This window comes from Tursiops truncatus, chromosome 7 (genome assembly GCF_011762595.2).
Source record: "Tursiops truncatus isolate mTurTru1 chromosome 7, mTurTru1.mat.Y, whole genome shotgun sequence".
Classification (NCBI taxonomy): domain Eukaryota; kingdom Metazoa; phylum Chordata; class Mammalia; order Artiodactyla; family Delphinidae; genus Tursiops; species Tursiops truncatus.
In genome coordinates this window covers 451,601-467,809 of record NC_047040.1, presented here as the reverse complement: position 1 = coordinate 467,809, position 16,209 = coordinate 451,601, and the positions used below count along the sequence as shown (strand labels likewise).

The window sequence follows — 16,209 nt, the reverse complement described above, 5'->3', positions numbered from 1 at the left end:
AAACACAACAACAGAAGTAAAAATTGGCAATCTTCTTGATTCTTCCTCAAGAAATATCTCCAAAACTATTGTTTTACCTAATATTTTTTCTTGGATATATTAATACATGGTCTAAATAAAAACTAAGATCACATTACATGCATGTAATGCCACACTTACTTCCATTTAAAAATGCATATGGCTGTCTTTCCAAGTTTTACACACAAGTTTACCTATGTTAACAACTGCACGTTGCATGGAATAACCATAAAATAAACCCCCTGCTGATGTTTTGTTTTTTTCCGATTACAAGCACTGCAGAAAAGAGTACCATCTACTCACTCAAGCCTGTACCTCGACAGGTTAAATTCCTAGAAATACAATTACATGATTATGGGAGATGCGTGGATAGGCACTGCACAGGCAAAATTTACCCTCCCAATGAATTAAACTATTTACACTACACGACATTGGGGTGTACCTGTCCCCCTCACCTTTGGTAACTAAAATGGTCACGTTTATTTTCCCCAGTCTGTAGGGGAAATATGATTTTAATGTCAAGTCTTTGATCATCGGTGAAAACTAAAAATCTTGCTCTGCATACCGGCCCTGTGAGCTTCTTGACTGTGAAGACCGGCCTTTTCCCAACCTCCGTCCACTTTCCTACCAGGGCCTTCAGCACACATTTAAGACAATGTAAAACCCACAGCTGGGCTATAAAAGGTGTAGTAAATAACAGAAGAACAATGAATTTAAGTGCAACGCAAGTTGTAAGCTAAAAATAACATTGCTAAAGGCAGCCAGGCAAAAGGAGTAAGAAAATACTGTCAAAAAGGACAGTTTTCTGTGTTCTGTTCTTTTTTTTTTTTTGGCCTCTCATGCCTCTTAGCCAAAGGGTGTGGTTTTTTTCCCCTTTGGAAAGGGAACTAGAATCTTTGGACTGGGGACACCAGTTACAGTGGAGTGATGGCAAACCATTCTGAAGACAGGGGAAGTAACTTCTTCCACAGTTATTGCTAAGATTGTGGCCTTCTCCCCTCACTTGGCCCCCAGGCAAGAGGCTGGGAGGTATTTCTTTGGAGAACCCAAAGAGACTTGAAGAAGCTGACAGGGTGCTGTAAGGAAATGGCCCAGCCAGATGCCTCTACAGCGAATGTCACAGTTGGCAAGCCCCAGTCCCTCTGACATGTAAGCAGGCAAGCAAACATCACCGGATAGCCCAGAAAAGGCGGATACGAAAGCCAAAGTCGCAACACAAAAAGCAGCCAGAAGCAAGCAGTGACTTTTGGTAAAAGAAAACTTTGAAACTCACCAATGTCCTCAGAGAGATAAGAGGAGAGTCTATATCCATGGAACAAAAACAGGAGGTTATAACATAGGAACAGAAAGAATAAGAGAAATCTCCTAGAAACAGAGAAAAACTCAATAGAAGCGCTCAAAGATGAAGTTGAGAATGTCTTCCAGAAAGAAATGGGAAACCTAAGAAAATCAGACTGTCAATCCAGAAGGTCCAATAGTTGAATTCTAGAAAGAGAAAGAAAGTGAATGGAAAGCTATGAAGGTAATAAATCAAGAAAAACGCCCAGCACTGAAGAACAGAAGTTTCCAAAATAAAGGGGCCCAAAGGGCAGGCAAGACACTAGATCAAAACAGACTCCAAGGGACATCACTGCACCGGGTGCTCTGAATTTCACAGAAAATCCCTCAAGCTTCAAAAAAGAAAACACGGTCACATATAAAGGCTCAAGAATCAGAAAGCTCTAACACTTCAAGGCTAACACTGGGGGATGGAAGACAGAGGGGCAAACTGATGTCCAACCTCTAAACACAGGTATATGGGCAGAATAACGCACTCCAGACATCCAGGCTCTCAAAATTTTATCTCCCAGGCAACTCCTTGAGGAAGAGCTCCATCAAAATGAGAGTAAAAAAAAAAAAAGAAAAGAAAAGAAAATCAAGAAAGAGAAAGACATGGGTTCCAAGAAACTGAGGGCAGTGAGATCTGAAGTGAGATTCCAGCAGGTTGGAGGTCTGCGCCTACTGAACTTGATCAGATAAAAAGAACTGAATTGCTTGAAAGGAGGTTTAGACAACTAGTGAATTTGGGGTTGACCTTTAGCGGCAAATGCATATAAAACTAAGAAAACAACAAAAACCACCAGTAAGAACTTCAGGAAAAACAAAAACTTCTCCAGGAAAGGAAAAGTAATCCCATCACACCATTTGGCCCAACTGTGAATGGTACCAGTAGCCAGAATATAAACACTAAATACCTGACAGCAAATTAAAGGTGCACCTGCTTTGGGCAGCCATGCATTTGTCTGCAGGGCGAAGGCAGAGGGGTGAAAGAAAGTGAGAGACGTCAGAGTGGAGAGACAATGTGTGGGACAGGGGACGGAAGCGCAGGAAGTGAGCGAGTCAGGCGTGGATGCGAGTCAGGCGTGGATGTGAGAGATGGAGGCAAAGACCAAAGCCAACAGCTAGGAGACCAACGTGGGTGTCCTGCAAGGGAGGAGACATGATGGGAGGAAGGAAACTGACACTTTTTCTTCCTCACAAGCTTTTCCAGATTTACTTGATCTTTTCAAAAGTATATGAAGATATAACCTTGATTTGAAGTAAAATTAAATTTTAATGTTAAAATCCAAATGAGTGCCAATAAACAGTATTAAGGGAGAGTATGCGTGGCCAATGCATTGTTATCAAATTAACAGCAAGCATCAACAAGACGACTAACATGACAGACACCCAGACAAGTCCGGCTTGTCTTAAATGATAGCTGAGGAACCTTACCTCACCGGGTAAACAGCAGCCGACTAGGAATATCACCTCTAAAATGTCTCTGATGTTAGAAATACAAAAAGGAAAAAAATAAATGAAAACCCTGCTTTACCACAAAGTAACTTGTGTAATCAAGTTTTTAAATGTTACACACTGAAGAAAGTTTAGTTCTTTTCTTGGCTTTCAAATGTTCAATGTTGTGGTGCCTTCATAACTCAAGAGAAAAGGCATTCTGACACATTAAGGTTCTTTGGCTGTCTTTCTATACTTGGTCAAAACGTTTGACAACATGCTCCTTGGACTTTTTGCCACCAAAAGTCAGCAACTGAGAGTTCAGCTGTGTGCTATGTTTCTTCCAGGAGCTTGGTTATTTCTTAATAGAAAAGGGAAATGCCTTCCTATGATCACTAGCCCTGTGGGATGCATGTGTGCTGAATGGGCCATACCAAATACAAGTATCACTCTGTACTTTGAAAAGTGTTCTCTGCTCAAGCCCTTTAGGTAAATAAGTTTCAGCTGCCAAGCATTAATGGTGAGTCTATCTGATCCACTTGTGACTAAAGATCACAAGTCATCTTGGTGGACAGTGTAATCATTTGAAATGCTGTCCAAGTCAGTATCTTAGGGCATTAAGTCCTTCACCATTTGAGATGTCAGCAGTGTACCAAATTCTCAACCTCTTGTCCATATATGCCACCCCCTAAGTGGATAGCTGTCACTTGTTCCCTTTGCATAAGCTAGTCTTCTTGTCTAGAACAGCCCATCCTGCCAACTCCTCCTGGAAAAACTCTTATTCATCTTCTAAACTCCAGTTTCAGAACCACATTCTTTGTGAAGACTTTCCAACAGGTAATCACTGCCCCCTCTGTCCTACCTCCACCCCTTGTACATACGTCCATTACTGCACTCAGAACACCGTAATCTCTCCTTTACAAGTGAATCTCCCCTACCAGACCATAAACTGCTTGAGGAAAAGAAAAAAAGTCTGTGTCCTCTTTACCTCTGCTGCATCCCCAGAACCCTTAACAATGTCTGGCACACAGCCATTTCCAATATATATATTTTTGAAATATTTTCTACTGTGGAAGAAGTAAAGCCATGAGGTCAAAGTCAGACCGCCAGAAACCCCAAACAACAAATCCAAAGGAAAAAAAATACTTGATGATTCAAGAAGAAATTCTCCCATCAGGACGCTGAGAAGTCAGCCTGGCCCCCTGGAGGGGGCACTGTGACCGGGTTCCAGCGGGTCCTCGAGTGCCGAGGAATGTGGGCCAACGGCATCTTAGGAGTGCTCTCCTTACACGCACTGCTCCTTTACTCAGGTGACCTCAGCCTGATTAGAGAAGAGGAGGTAAGCCCCAATCGGGACGTGACACACAGCAGAATTAATAGTAGTTACAGGGAAGTTTAATCTTCACTGTTTTCAATGGCTTTCATATTTTGTCCTTCAAGACTTGAGGGGGTATGTTCAGTTTTCTCCAAACCTAAAGCTCTCATGACAGGTGGGTGGTTGATGTCTCAGATCCAGACAACTGGGAGTTCAAATGATGGGAGCCACTCTGAACCAAATACCTTCTCAACCTTTAACACTGCTTCCAAACATCCTAATATTAAGTGTACTTCATAAGGGTAGCTGGGGTTGCTTAGTGTTCAAAGTGACCGAATATCAACCTGAGCACTAGGCTTCAGCCAATGTCTCATTAGCCCGGGTTCGCTCCCATAAAAGAACACTGAGATCATTTTGTAGAACAGCACTACCAGTTACCTCAGACAAAATCCTAATTGTGACTCACTCCGTGTTAACAGGGCCTCAAGAAAGCTACCTGCCAAGAGAGTGCCTGTCCGTCCTTAGTTCTGCGGCAGACACCCAAACGCAGGTGAAGGCAACGCAACGCCTGAGGGTTTTCGGCAGCTCTGCAGCTGAGGACAAAGAAACCCCGCAGCTCAAGGGTAAACCATCCTGCTCCTGAAGATTCCTCTAAGACTCATCTACACTCCTTCGGACGTTTCCATAGCGTTGACCATATGGACGTGACCATAGCGTTGCTTAATAAAACACAGAGGTCAGTTTTCCTTTGGTCTTACGTGGTGCCCGGACACCACGCACAGGCCGACTTCCCCACCTCCTGAGTCGGCGGGGAGAGGACGCCTGGCCCTGAGCACTTCGCCACTTTCCAAAGACACCCTGTCAGGACGCCCTACGGTCACAAAGAGCTTCAGGCGCCCCGCGCTACGCGGCCGCCCAGGAGAGACTCCAGAGCCGTGTTTACTGTCAGTCGTGGGTAACCCAGAAAGGCTTCCTGTACGAGACCGTTTGCGCCCAGCCTCCCAGCAAGCATCGGCCAGCTGCTGGGCCTGCAGGCCGCGGGAGGGGGGGAAGGACGCCCCGGGCCGGTCACGCCCCCGCCGGGCACGTCGCCCTCCCGCCCCCGAGCCGCGCCGCCGCAGTGGACTTGGAGGCGCCCCCAGGCCTCACCTAGCGAAAGCGAGGGGCAGCCCGCCCTCCCCCCTTCCCGTCGGGCGCGGGCTCCAGGCTCTGGCGCACGAAGACCACGTCCCCGGGGACGGGCGCCCAACTCTATGGTCCGCGCACCAGTCGCCGACCCCCACGTGACCCACGGCAGCCAATCGAGGCGAGGCCCGGACCACCGAGACGACGGCGGCTCGGGGCTAGAGCAGCCCCGCCGGCCGCTCGCCGTCCCTCCCCGGTCCCGCTCCGGTGCTCCCTGCTCGGTGCCGCCGCCATCTTCCTGGAAGAGAGGACCAGAGGCGAAAGGTCCCCTCCCCGTGGTCGTTCCGAACTCTTACCGCCACCTGCCCTGCCCCCGTCCCTCTCTCTTCTCACCGGTCATTTAGCTCCATCTAAAGAAACGCTCTTCCCCCCATTCTAGTTATTCACAAAGCAATGAATTACATTACCTGTTCCACTCTTATCAGCGTAAGGAAACGAAGCTCATAAGATAGGAACTGTGGCGAAACAGGGACGAGCCGCCATCTTGGTAAAGGAGAAGAGGTTACGCTTAACCTCCCCCCCACCCCCGGCCTCTATATGGCCAACCGCCGTGGGAGGGGCACGGCGCCTGCGCAGAGGCGGAAACCGCGGACGAGCCTGCGCCTGCGCACTCGGAAGCTGGCGAATGGGGGCGGGGAGGAAAGCGTTGGCAAGGGGGCGGATCGACGCGTTGACGCAATCCGCCCACACGCGGGGCGGGGCGCGAGTCTGCGGGCGGATCCGCGGCGCGGTCGGTCGGCTTGTTCTTCGGTGCGTCCGCGGTGAGTATCTCGCGGTGGGTCTCGGCCGCCTTTGGGGCGCAAGCTGTGGGCCGACGCAGAGGGGCGGTGGCCGGCTCGAGGCGGTGGTCGGCTCGGGATGGTGGTCTGTCCGCTCCGGGGGGGACGCGGGCGGGGCCGCTCGCACGGTGTGGGGGAGGGGCGGCCGGCCCGGCGTCCTGGGCCCTCCCCAGATCTCCCCCATCCCCCCGGCGCTCTTCCCGCTCTCCCGGCCCCTCCCCCGCCCTTCTGGGCCCTACCGGGTCCCGGCCCCCGTCCCCCCGTGCCCTGGCGCTGGCGGAGGCGGCGGGGTGTGTCCCGGGCGAACCCGAGTGGCCCTTCTCACCAGGTGGGAGTTACGTGGGGCGTGGTCAATAATGGACCTGGGACGTGGAGCGTGCGCTGGCGGTCGTGGTCCGGGAGGGACGGTGCGGGTCGCGCTAACGGGCGCTTCCGCTTCGCCGGCTCCCGGCCGAGAGGAAGCTCGCGGGGCGCTGGCCGCCCCCTCCACTCAGCAGGCCCCGCCTGGCCGCACACAGAGCGGGAGGAGAAGGAGGAGGGGAGGGGAGGCCCCGCGCAGGGCCGAATCCGGAGGGACGGGCGGAGGGCCCGTTCCCCTGAAGGCCCGAGATGGGGCCGACCTGTGGCCGCCGTGGCTCAGTAAGGCCCGCAGGACCGCCTGTTACCCTTACGGCCTCAGTTTTCGTCGGTGCCTCGCTGCCTTGTCTGTGTCCCCAACACGCGGACGCGTGACCCAACAGCGCTGACTTACAGTTCCGACTGCTGTGGTCTTCCTCACCTTTGGCCTTGGTTCAGAGCCTGCCTTTTGCCTGGAGCCCGCTTACCTCCGCCGTTTGCTTGCCTCGTTTCTGCTCTGTTATTCAGGACTGCGGCCGGGTTAGACTTCTTCCCCCTGAAATAGGTGTCCGTCTGCTGTCAGCCTCTGCTGTTCCGTGCGGTGGTTGTCCTGTGAGGGGCAGCGGTATGTGGACCTGCCCAGCTTTACTTGTTGCTTGTTGTTGCCTAGGACGGTCATCAGCACGAAACAGGTTTTCAGGTATCTCTTGAACGACTCAGATCATTATAATACCTCAAGGCAAGCTTAATGGCCGAAGCAGCCTTGCCATCATAAGGAGAGATGTATGATGGTGTACGGGTCGTGCAGGCTGCTTTCCTGGTGTTTGTAATTTAAGGTTCGTTATTTTTGGTTTTGGTAGCTCCCACTTAGGCTTTCTTTGCACCGCCCAGCCTCCTAACTCGCAATGAATTATGGCAGTGGTCTCTTCGGCCATAAAGTTACCCTGATTTTTTTTTCCCCCCCGTTTTTCGTCTTGGTCTCTCAGCGAGCACTGCAGCCCAGGGTAAAGAACAAGGGCTTTTCAGTCAAATCAGATTTGCATTCTGACTGCTCTTGAACTAGCAGGGTGACCTAGGGAAATGGGGAGGGGATGGGCGGCAACCTCCCTCTGTGGACTTTAATAAATGTGATTCAGGTCCCTTTTATACTCAACTGGAAAGACAGAAACTGCTGGAAAAGGAAAAGTTGGCTTTGTTTTTTCTCCAGAGAGAAGGGGACACCAAAGCTCATTTGGCTGCAGAATTGGGGTGAAGCCACTTGTATAGTCTTACTTATCTCATTTTGTGCTCATCGTCATACTTGTCACTAGAGAAAACTCATTTGATTGTGGGGTGCTGCCCTCATGCTGTTAAGAGTGTGGTATACTGTACATGGACCTCCGATCCAAAGGCTCTGAATGCCAGATGTTCCAAGGGTTCTGGATGAGGGACTGTGGACCTTTGGGTCCTACTTTGCAGGGTCGTTTGTGGATGGGGATAATGAATGTAAATACAAGGATGACATGTCGGTGAATGGTGGTTTTGAGTAGTCCACTGATACACATAAATGCCAGTAGCAAAGCAAGTTTCTGTTGCCGAGAATCCAGTTTTAGCCATCTGTTCTTTGTCCCCTTTTGTTTTAGAAAAGTTGATTTCTTCTGTGTGGACTGGGGTGGAAGTATTGCTCTGTGGAAGAGGGAAGCCGTGGGTCAAAGAGAAAAAAAGTTTTAAATAGTTTCTAGTATCTAGAATGAGTGCATAAATTTTTCATTTGACCTAATTTCTGAGGTTTGGGGAATCTGATTGATCTGCATCCAAGGTTTAAACTAATCACAGTGCTTTGCATTTTGTGTTGCTGGATCAAGGCTTTCTCACTGAAAACCAGGCGCTTCAGAAGTTCAACATTTCTCTTTCAACTTTCATTTTACATTAGTCAGTTAATAACTTAAACTGTTGGAAAACTGTAGTGGATCCAAATTATGTTTCAGAAAAAAAAAAAAACCTGAGTATGAAAGAAATAGGTTGTGGTAAGAGAAACTTGGTAAAATTAAAACAAAGTTGAAATAAGTGTTTTTTTGAGAATTAACATCCTGTTCCAATAATATTACAATAGTATTCTCCACTTCCCCGTATGTGTGCCTCAAGATAGGTTTTAAGTAGGAGGAAACCGATAGGAGTGATGGTCCCCTTCTCACCTGCTGAGCAGAATAAGGGCCTGCGCATGCGTGGGCTTAAGGTGCAGTACTGTCAGGGTGCTCACGTGAAGTTGGTTGGGAGTACAGGCAGGGGCCCAGAGTTGAGTGAGGAGCGGGTGGGTGGAAGCTCCAGAGCCACTTTGATGACAGTCCTCTGCCCCACCAGGTTGGTGTGAAATCAGATGCGTGTGGTAGCTAGTAAGGCGTGTGAGAGCTAGTAAGGTGAGAGCCTGCTCTCCCTTTCTATCCTCAGGCATTTATTCTCCAGGTGAACTTGAAAGTCATTTTATCCAGTCCTTTAAGAAAAAAAAACCTCACCATTAGGGAGTCCAGCTGAGATTGGACCACACTCATCTACTAATTTAAGAAATAAAAATGATTTGGTTCATGCTAGGCCTGTTTTCTTTCTAAATTTGTTCCTATATTTGTTTTGATTTTGCTCTGTTATAAATGGCGTTTTCCCTGCATTTCCATTTCTTGGTATTCATTGCTAATGCAAAATAGAACTTTTGAGTTACACCTGTCTTGTATGCAGCCACCTTAAGTAAATTACCATATTCTGCAATCTTTTTTAACCGAAGTGTTTGTGGGGTTTTGGGTGTGTATTCAGTCATATCAGAAAAATCATTTTCACTAAACCTGCCAGAGTAGCAGTAAATAATCACGGTTAGACTGCAACATCAGGGTCTTATTTGGATCCTGCTTCAAACGAACGACGACAAAAAGAAGAGACAATTAGAAAAATATGAACCCTGGGTATTTTGTTATATTAAAGGAGTATTGCTAATCTTCCTTATAATAATGGCTTGTCGCTTTTCAGTCCTTATTTTTAGAAATATCTAGTACTCATAATCAGGGATCCGGGACAGTGGTTGAGGGGATATCTGAGTTAATAACTGCTGAATCTGGAGGATGGGGTGGTCCTTGTGGCTTTTGTTTTACTTTTGAATATGTTTGGAGTTTTTCATAAGTGTTTTAAGATAACTGTGGTGGTAATGGGCATCCTTTCCTAATTAGTGATGGTACTTTAAATAATTTAGCATCTGTTGTTTAGAGGATAACGTTTGCCGTTGGTTTCCGGAAATATATTTAAGCCGTTTCCTCACTTAGCGTTTTATTAGAATTTTATCACATGCGTGTTCAGCATCTATTCACATATGGTTTTCTCCTTTAATTTGTTGTAACAGCTTGTATTGATAGATGCTTTTGGTACATTTCCGGGATATAATTGCTAGCAAGTATTTCATTGAGAAATTTTGCATTTCTATTCATAAGTGAGATTGACCTGCAGCCAGCCAGCTTGCTCGCTCTTTCTTCTCCGTCTGGGTTTGTTGTTGGAGTTGTGCTGTCTTCATAAAATAACTTGGAGTGCTTTCCCTTTTTCTGTAGTGGCTTAAGTGACGCTGGAGTTATCTGTTCAGTTTTGGATGGAATTCAGGTCTAGTTCTGTCTGGTCCTGGTCCCTTTCTTTTTTCCTCCAATTATTTTTTTGTTTTTTTTTTTTTTGCCCACGATATGCAGCATGTGGGATCTTAGTTCCCTGACCAGGGTTCGAACCCGCGCCCCCTGCATTGGCAGCGCAGAGTCTTAACCACTGGACGGACCGCCAGGGAAGTCCTCATTGGTAACTCTTTGTTCACCTGTTCAGTGGGATTTGTTATAGTCAGGTTTTCAGTTCTTGCTTCAATTTTGTTAATTTACAGTGTCTAGGAAATCATCCATTTCTTCCAGATTTTCTAGTTTGTGGCCATCTTTACACATGTGGTCTCCTATGTCTGTGATTATATCTTCTTGTTTTTCCTCGAAGGAACTGGTGAGGAATTTGTTTTAGAGAACCAGCTTTTGGTTTTATTTATCCTTCTATTGAGTTATTTTCCGTGTTCTTTAATAGTGAAAATATGTAAAACCCAAATTCTCATTTGAGTCTATGAAACTTTACTGTGCCCCACTGATTCTGCTTTTCTCTTCTTTCCATCGCTTTCTAGATAACTTATGGCTTTGCTTTTATCCCCCCTTGATCCAAGGGTTATCAAGGAATGTTCTGAATAACTAGGAGTTCCTTTTTATCTTTGTTTTAACAGATCATGATCTGAGAACACGGACTGTAAAAATAACTTTGCATAAATTTTCTTCACAGCAGTTACATGACAAAGTGTTTTTCTTTAGTCGCCTTTCTTTGTCTATTGACTCAAGGTTCTCCATACCAGTTAATTCAGATGTGTCGGTGGTCTCAGACCTCTGCCCTTGCTCATACTGTGTGTAGGGAGTCTGTCCAATTCCCAGAGAAGCTATTAAAGCCTCCCACTTGAATTGTATTTTTGTCAAGTTCACATAGTATTTTTTCTAGTCTTTGCTCTATGTATTTATCTGCTGTAAGTATTCATAGATCCGGGTTTATGAATGGTTTATCTTTATAAATTGTTTCTTTTATCATGACCACACTTTCCTTAAATCCCAACAGGGTTGGTATTAACAATGTCTCTCCCTGTTCTTTTCTGTTTGCACTAGCTTGGTATCTCTTAGCCTGTTCCTTTGTTTTCAACATTTTTTTTAGCTACTTTGTTTTAAGCATGTTTCTTCCATGTAACATACCTTGGTTTTCTGTGGTTCTCCCTCCGCCCCGCCCCTGCCCCCAACCTGTCTCCTCTTTTAAGGAGAAAATTTGCTTCTTTCACATTTAGACTGGTGACTGATGCTCTTGAATTTTTCTGTTTCTTTTCCATTATTTTTACTGGTTTGATCAAGTTGCTGTTCCATATTTTTCTCTTAATTTGGAAGTAAGTTTTTTTTAATGGCTACCTTCCTTTTTTATTTTTCGTTATCAGACACTTACCTCTTTATTATTTAAAACAACGTGTCTGCTGCTTCTTCTGCCAGGACCATCTATCTGTTTTCCAGCTGACTGCTCCCTTCTCCCTCTTGAAAGGTTTACCTCTCTGCTGTCACTCCTGCCCCCAACTCTTAGGTTTTGCTGAGGAAGTTTAATATTTTAAATTCTGGACTATGAATAGTGTTCCCCTAGGATGTTCCTTGTATTCAAGAGATCTTAAGTCAGTCGTATAGTACACAGCCCCAGTTAAACTCTGGGATTGCTCTTCCTGGGACATTTTTCTTTTGTTATTACTGTTTTCTTTTCCTCCATCTTCCCCTTTTACTTATGGGGACTCTTACTGTAACAGGTAGGTTTCCTAGATTTTGTCTCTGAGGCTGTCTTTTACCCATGATTTCCCTCCCTGATGTTTGCCTTGTGCACCAAGATTTCTTACATTTGGTCTTCCATGTCACATTCCGAGTCTCTACTGTGACCTTTCATTTAGTTCAGCTACAGCAGTTTGGGTTTGAAAATCGTGGATTTTAGGTCCAGAAGGCTGTGTGTGAATTACTGTGCTTTCATCTTCATCACAGCGATACTGTTTCTTGGTTTCAGGTGTTGTCTTCCTCCTCCTGCAGCTTGGCTGTTGAGCTCATCTTGGAGGCAGGGGGACGAGGGCACACTCACATGGGCCTGTCACCTTACCCCTCGAGTCCTCACACCCAAGGTCTCTGTTCCCAAGCTCTTCCAGGGTTCACTGTATTCTTCTCGTTCCTTTCTGGTTCTTCCTTCCGAGGAAGCTTTCATCTTCTGCTTCTCCTGCTGCCTAGCGTTTCTGCTGTCCTGGAAGCTTGCCTTGATCCTGCTGCCTAGGTTGAAGCATTTTGGACAACCTAGACGGAGCTTTACCTGTCTCCTTAGTCAGAATTGCTCCTTCCTTTGCACACTAGGCTGCACCCAGTACTCCTTCCCCACCTTTAGTGATGATCTGTCATAGTAAGAAGCAGTTTACAGACTCCTCTCCTTTTTCCCCTCTCGTTCCTGCCAGACGGATGAGAGGGAGAACCAAGACTGTATCCTTATCTTCTATGACATCGTACCACAGAGTTCGAGTTAAGTTAAGAATGCTACTGCTATCTTGACCTTGGTTAACCATTTTTTCAGAGGTTTGGGAACATTTCCATTCAAAAAGGAAACTTGGGTGTGTGCAGCATTCAGGAATGTTTCAGTCTGGGGGAAATAGGGAGGCAAGAAAGTGAAAGAAGTTTTCTCATAAGTTTCTAAGCACCAGAAGGAATCAAATTTGACTGTATTCACATCTCTTGACTTTGTCACCAAAGGTTAGCCAGCAGACCCCACATCTCCCGAAGTTTCCGAACTATCGTCACAGTTCTCGAGCACTCAAGTGCCTTCAGTCCTTTTTCTTTTACTTGTAAGTGTAGTTGTGTTGCTGTGTGTGCCCCAGTGTCAAGGTCCAGTTCTCAGGAGCTCAGGAAGTCTCCAGCAGACAGCAGACAGATGGGCTCCAACAGGCACCCCTTCCTTGTACAAAGCTTTCAAAGAGAGAAAGGAAATTACGTAATGCCAGAGGTTATGGGAATTTGTCTTTTTCTCCAGTTGCTCCTTAGTGCCTAACGTGTAATCAGTACTAGGAAAGGTATTGTTGGAGACATGGAATGTATATATCTATACATGTGTATAGATGGTCGCTTTCATTAGCTTAACTTTTTATATCTAATTTATATAATGAGGTGATAACTTCATCATTTCTGGGGAAGTATTTGACATAATGAGAAGCTGAGTGAGACAAGCTATTGATGCCTCATGTGAGCCTTTTTACATATCAATTCATGTTAAATTGAATATGTATGTATATGTGTATGGATGTACATGTACTTTTCTTTTTTTTAGACAGATTGACAAAACTTCACTAAAGATGTCTAAGGTAAGAGATCACACTTTGTGTATCTACAATATAAGGAGAAACTGCTTTATGTTTTGAAACCTTTTGTAGTCAAGATTTTTATGATTCATTATTTTGTTTTGTTTTGTTTTTGGGTTTTTTTGCGGTATGCGGGCCTCTCACTGTTGTGGCCTCTGCCGCTGCGGAGCGCAGGCTCAGCAGCCATGGCTCACGGGCCCAGCCGCTCCGTGGCATGTGGGATCTTCCCGGACCGGGGCACGAACCCGTGTCCCCTGCATCGGCAGGCAGACTCTCAACCACTGCGCCACCAGGGAAGCCCTGATTCATTATTTTTAATATAACCGTTATTTGATTCATTAAGACAGAGTTCTAATTTAACAGTCATCCTAAAAGCTGTGAGCTTTCTCTTTTCAGATTTTCAATTTGTTTCTAAAAACATTAATGGCAATCCATTTAGCCTCCCTAGATCATTCCCAGCAGACCATTCAAATAATAATTTTAAAATTGTGATAATTCATCATGATGAAATTTATGGGGTTCTCAGACTTGATAAATTGGCTTACGTCAGCTCTTGAAAATTAGCCCAGAGCCTGGAAAGGAATTGGTTCTAAAAGACATGCTGAGAAACACAGAACTTGTAGTTAAAATTGCAAGATTATTATTTCTCTTTACTTTTTATTTTTAAGTCTTCGGGTGTTTCTTACAGTGATGCGCAGTCATAGTGATTTTCTTTTTTTTTTTTGCGGTACGCGGGCCTTTCACTGTTGTGGCCTCTCCCGTTGTGGAGCACAGGCTCCGGACGCGCAGGCCCGGAGGCCACGGCTCACGGGCCCAGCCGCTCCGTGGCATGTGGAATCTTCCCGGACCAGGGCACGAACCCGTGTCCCCTGCATCGGCAGGCAGACTCTCAACCACTGCGCCACCAGGGAAGCCCCGATTTTCATTTTTTATACAAGTGTCAGTGTGGAACTTCGATAAGCAAAAAGGAAAATAAAAATTAGCCATAATTCCATTATTCAGAATAACCGCTTGTGACGTTTTGTGAATATTCTTTTTGCATGTGTGACTATATATTTATAAAAGGTAACCTTAAAGGAAGTACTATTCTAAATCTTGCCTTGTACATTTAATACATCAATTGCTGTATCTTTTTTTATTTCTTCCCATTTTTAGTATATCACAGCCTAGATTTCACTGTTTTACTATACTTGCTTTTTTGAATCTCCTCGTGTCAGGTATCCATCTATCAAGGAACATTGACGCTTCAGCGGCTTCCGCCGTGACCCCTTTCTCACTCTCAGTCTTCTTTCTCTTGGTCTGTGAAGCTAGATTCTCAGCATCCCACCCCTAAGTGGGCTGCCTCACCCTCGGTGGGGTTCGGTTCCATTGAGCTAGGAATGCAGCAAGAGACATGACTGTTTCCTGGCTACTTTTCACAAATGCACCGCTCCTGATACACGAAGTCTTTACTTTGGAAGCTGTTCTTTTTTTTTTTGCGGTATGCGGGCCTCTCACTGCTGTGGCCTCTCCTGTTGCGGAGCATAGGCTCCGGACGCACAGGCCCAGCGGCCATGGCTCACACGCCTAGCCGCTCCGTGGCATGTGGGATCTTCCCGGACCGGGGCACGAACGCGTGTCCCCTGCATCGGCAGGCGGACTCTCAGCCACTACGTCACCAGGGAAGCCCTGGAAGCTGTTCTTTAGCGAAGTTTGTTGCATGAGACCACTGTAAGTGGGGTCTTACTTCGTACGTCTGACAGATTTTCCTTCAACTCTATAGACAAGTTTTTAAGTTGAGATTTGAAATTGTACTAAGATGAACTAAGCATGTATCTTTTATGTATTGCTTAATTGCTTAACAGAAATGTTATTTTAGGTCAGCATGTAGGCATGAAGTGATACTGGATTGGTTTTTCTTTTTTAAATATCTTCAAATGAATACCGTCAGTTTTCTGATAGCAGTGACTTTTTGGGAGTATTGATTTATGTGTATACTTCTTTGATTTGTGAGAACTAAGGATATCTGTGTTTGTCACAGGTTTAATAATGTCTTAAAAGCAACTAATAAGGTGTTTATTTGTTCTTTTTTTAGCAACAACCAACTCAGTTTATAAATCCAGAAACTCCTGGCTATGTTGGATTTGCAAATCTTCCCAATCAAGTTCATCGAAAATCAGTGAAAAAAGGTTTTGAATTCACGCTAATGGTGGTTGGTAAGAAATTAACTTGTACTCTCAAGTTATTAAATATGTGGGTGTCTCCTTTTCCCAACCTGTGGAGTATAATAATGTAACCTAAAAGTCACAGGGAAGATTCCTTTGTTGACGGAGTCAAATAACTTGGGAATTTGAAAAAAAAACTTCTTTAGAAAATTTTGCTGAAGTGCAGAATTATAATTTTTATGTCATTTTTTGCTTGTATGTAGTGAAAGTGTTTGCTCATTGTGACAGCGGGCCTCTGAAGCCCTCCCGCCGCCCCCCAAATCCTTGCGGCCTGGTGTCCATGACGCTTTCTGGCCCCTTCCCCACCGAGCAGGGCTCACTCGTGTAGCCAGTAGGACGTTGTGGAGATGAAGGTGTGGCCTGTGCCTTGCCTGCTCTTGAATCATCACTGTCGGGACACTTCATAGTGAAGTCCTGCAGGGCACGGCGCTGAGGCCTGCCAGTGACCATGTAAGTGACCGTTCAGAAATGTCCTCCAGCCCCAGTTAAGCCTGCTGGTGACCGCCATCCTGGCCAACATCCCTGTCACCACAGAGGGACCCTCAAGCCATAACCGCCCACCTTAGACACTCCCGAACTCCTGACCCAGAGTCCATGAGGTGGTAAATGTTTGTTGTTGGTTTAGGCCTCTGAATTTTACAGTAATTTGTTACACTTGAAAGATAACAAACACTTATAATTAACCAGAAG

At 45.8% G+C, this 16,209-nt stretch overlaps 2 protein-coding genes across 6 annotated transcripts in view; one reads left to right on the top strand and one right to left on the bottom strand.

Annotated features, from left to right (window-relative positions):
- HDLBP (high density lipoprotein binding protein) overlaps positions 1-5,827 on the bottom strand; it is a 67,197-nt gene extending 61,370 nt beyond the window's left edge. Inside the window, exon 1 of one of the 4 annotated variants that reach the window (XR_012332879.1) lies at positions 5,680-5,827. The gene's annotated coding sequence lies outside the window, so the exon portion shown is untranslated. The remainder of the gene's footprint in view (positions 1-5,679) is intronic. The other 3 variants (XM_073806998.1, XM_033859403.2, XM_073807000.1) reach the window with 3 other exon arrangements.
- Positions 5,828-5,924: 97 nt separating this feature from the next.
- SEPTIN2 (septin 2) overlaps positions 5,925-16,209 on the top strand; it is a 33,290-nt gene continuing 23,005 nt past the window's right edge. Inside the window, exons 1-3 of one of the 2 annotated variants that reach the window (XM_019934737.3) lie at positions 5,925-6,033; positions 13,289-13,318; positions 15,390-15,510. In XM_019934737.3, the coding sequence (XP_019790296.1) occupies positions 13,310-13,318; positions 15,390-15,510 (130 nt within the window). In that variant the 5' untranslated portion in view covers positions 5,925-6,033; positions 13,289-13,309. Of the gene's footprint in view, positions 6,034-13,284; positions 13,319-15,389; positions 15,511-16,209 lie in introns of both variants that reach the window. The other variant, XM_019934732.3, reaches the window with a different exon arrangement.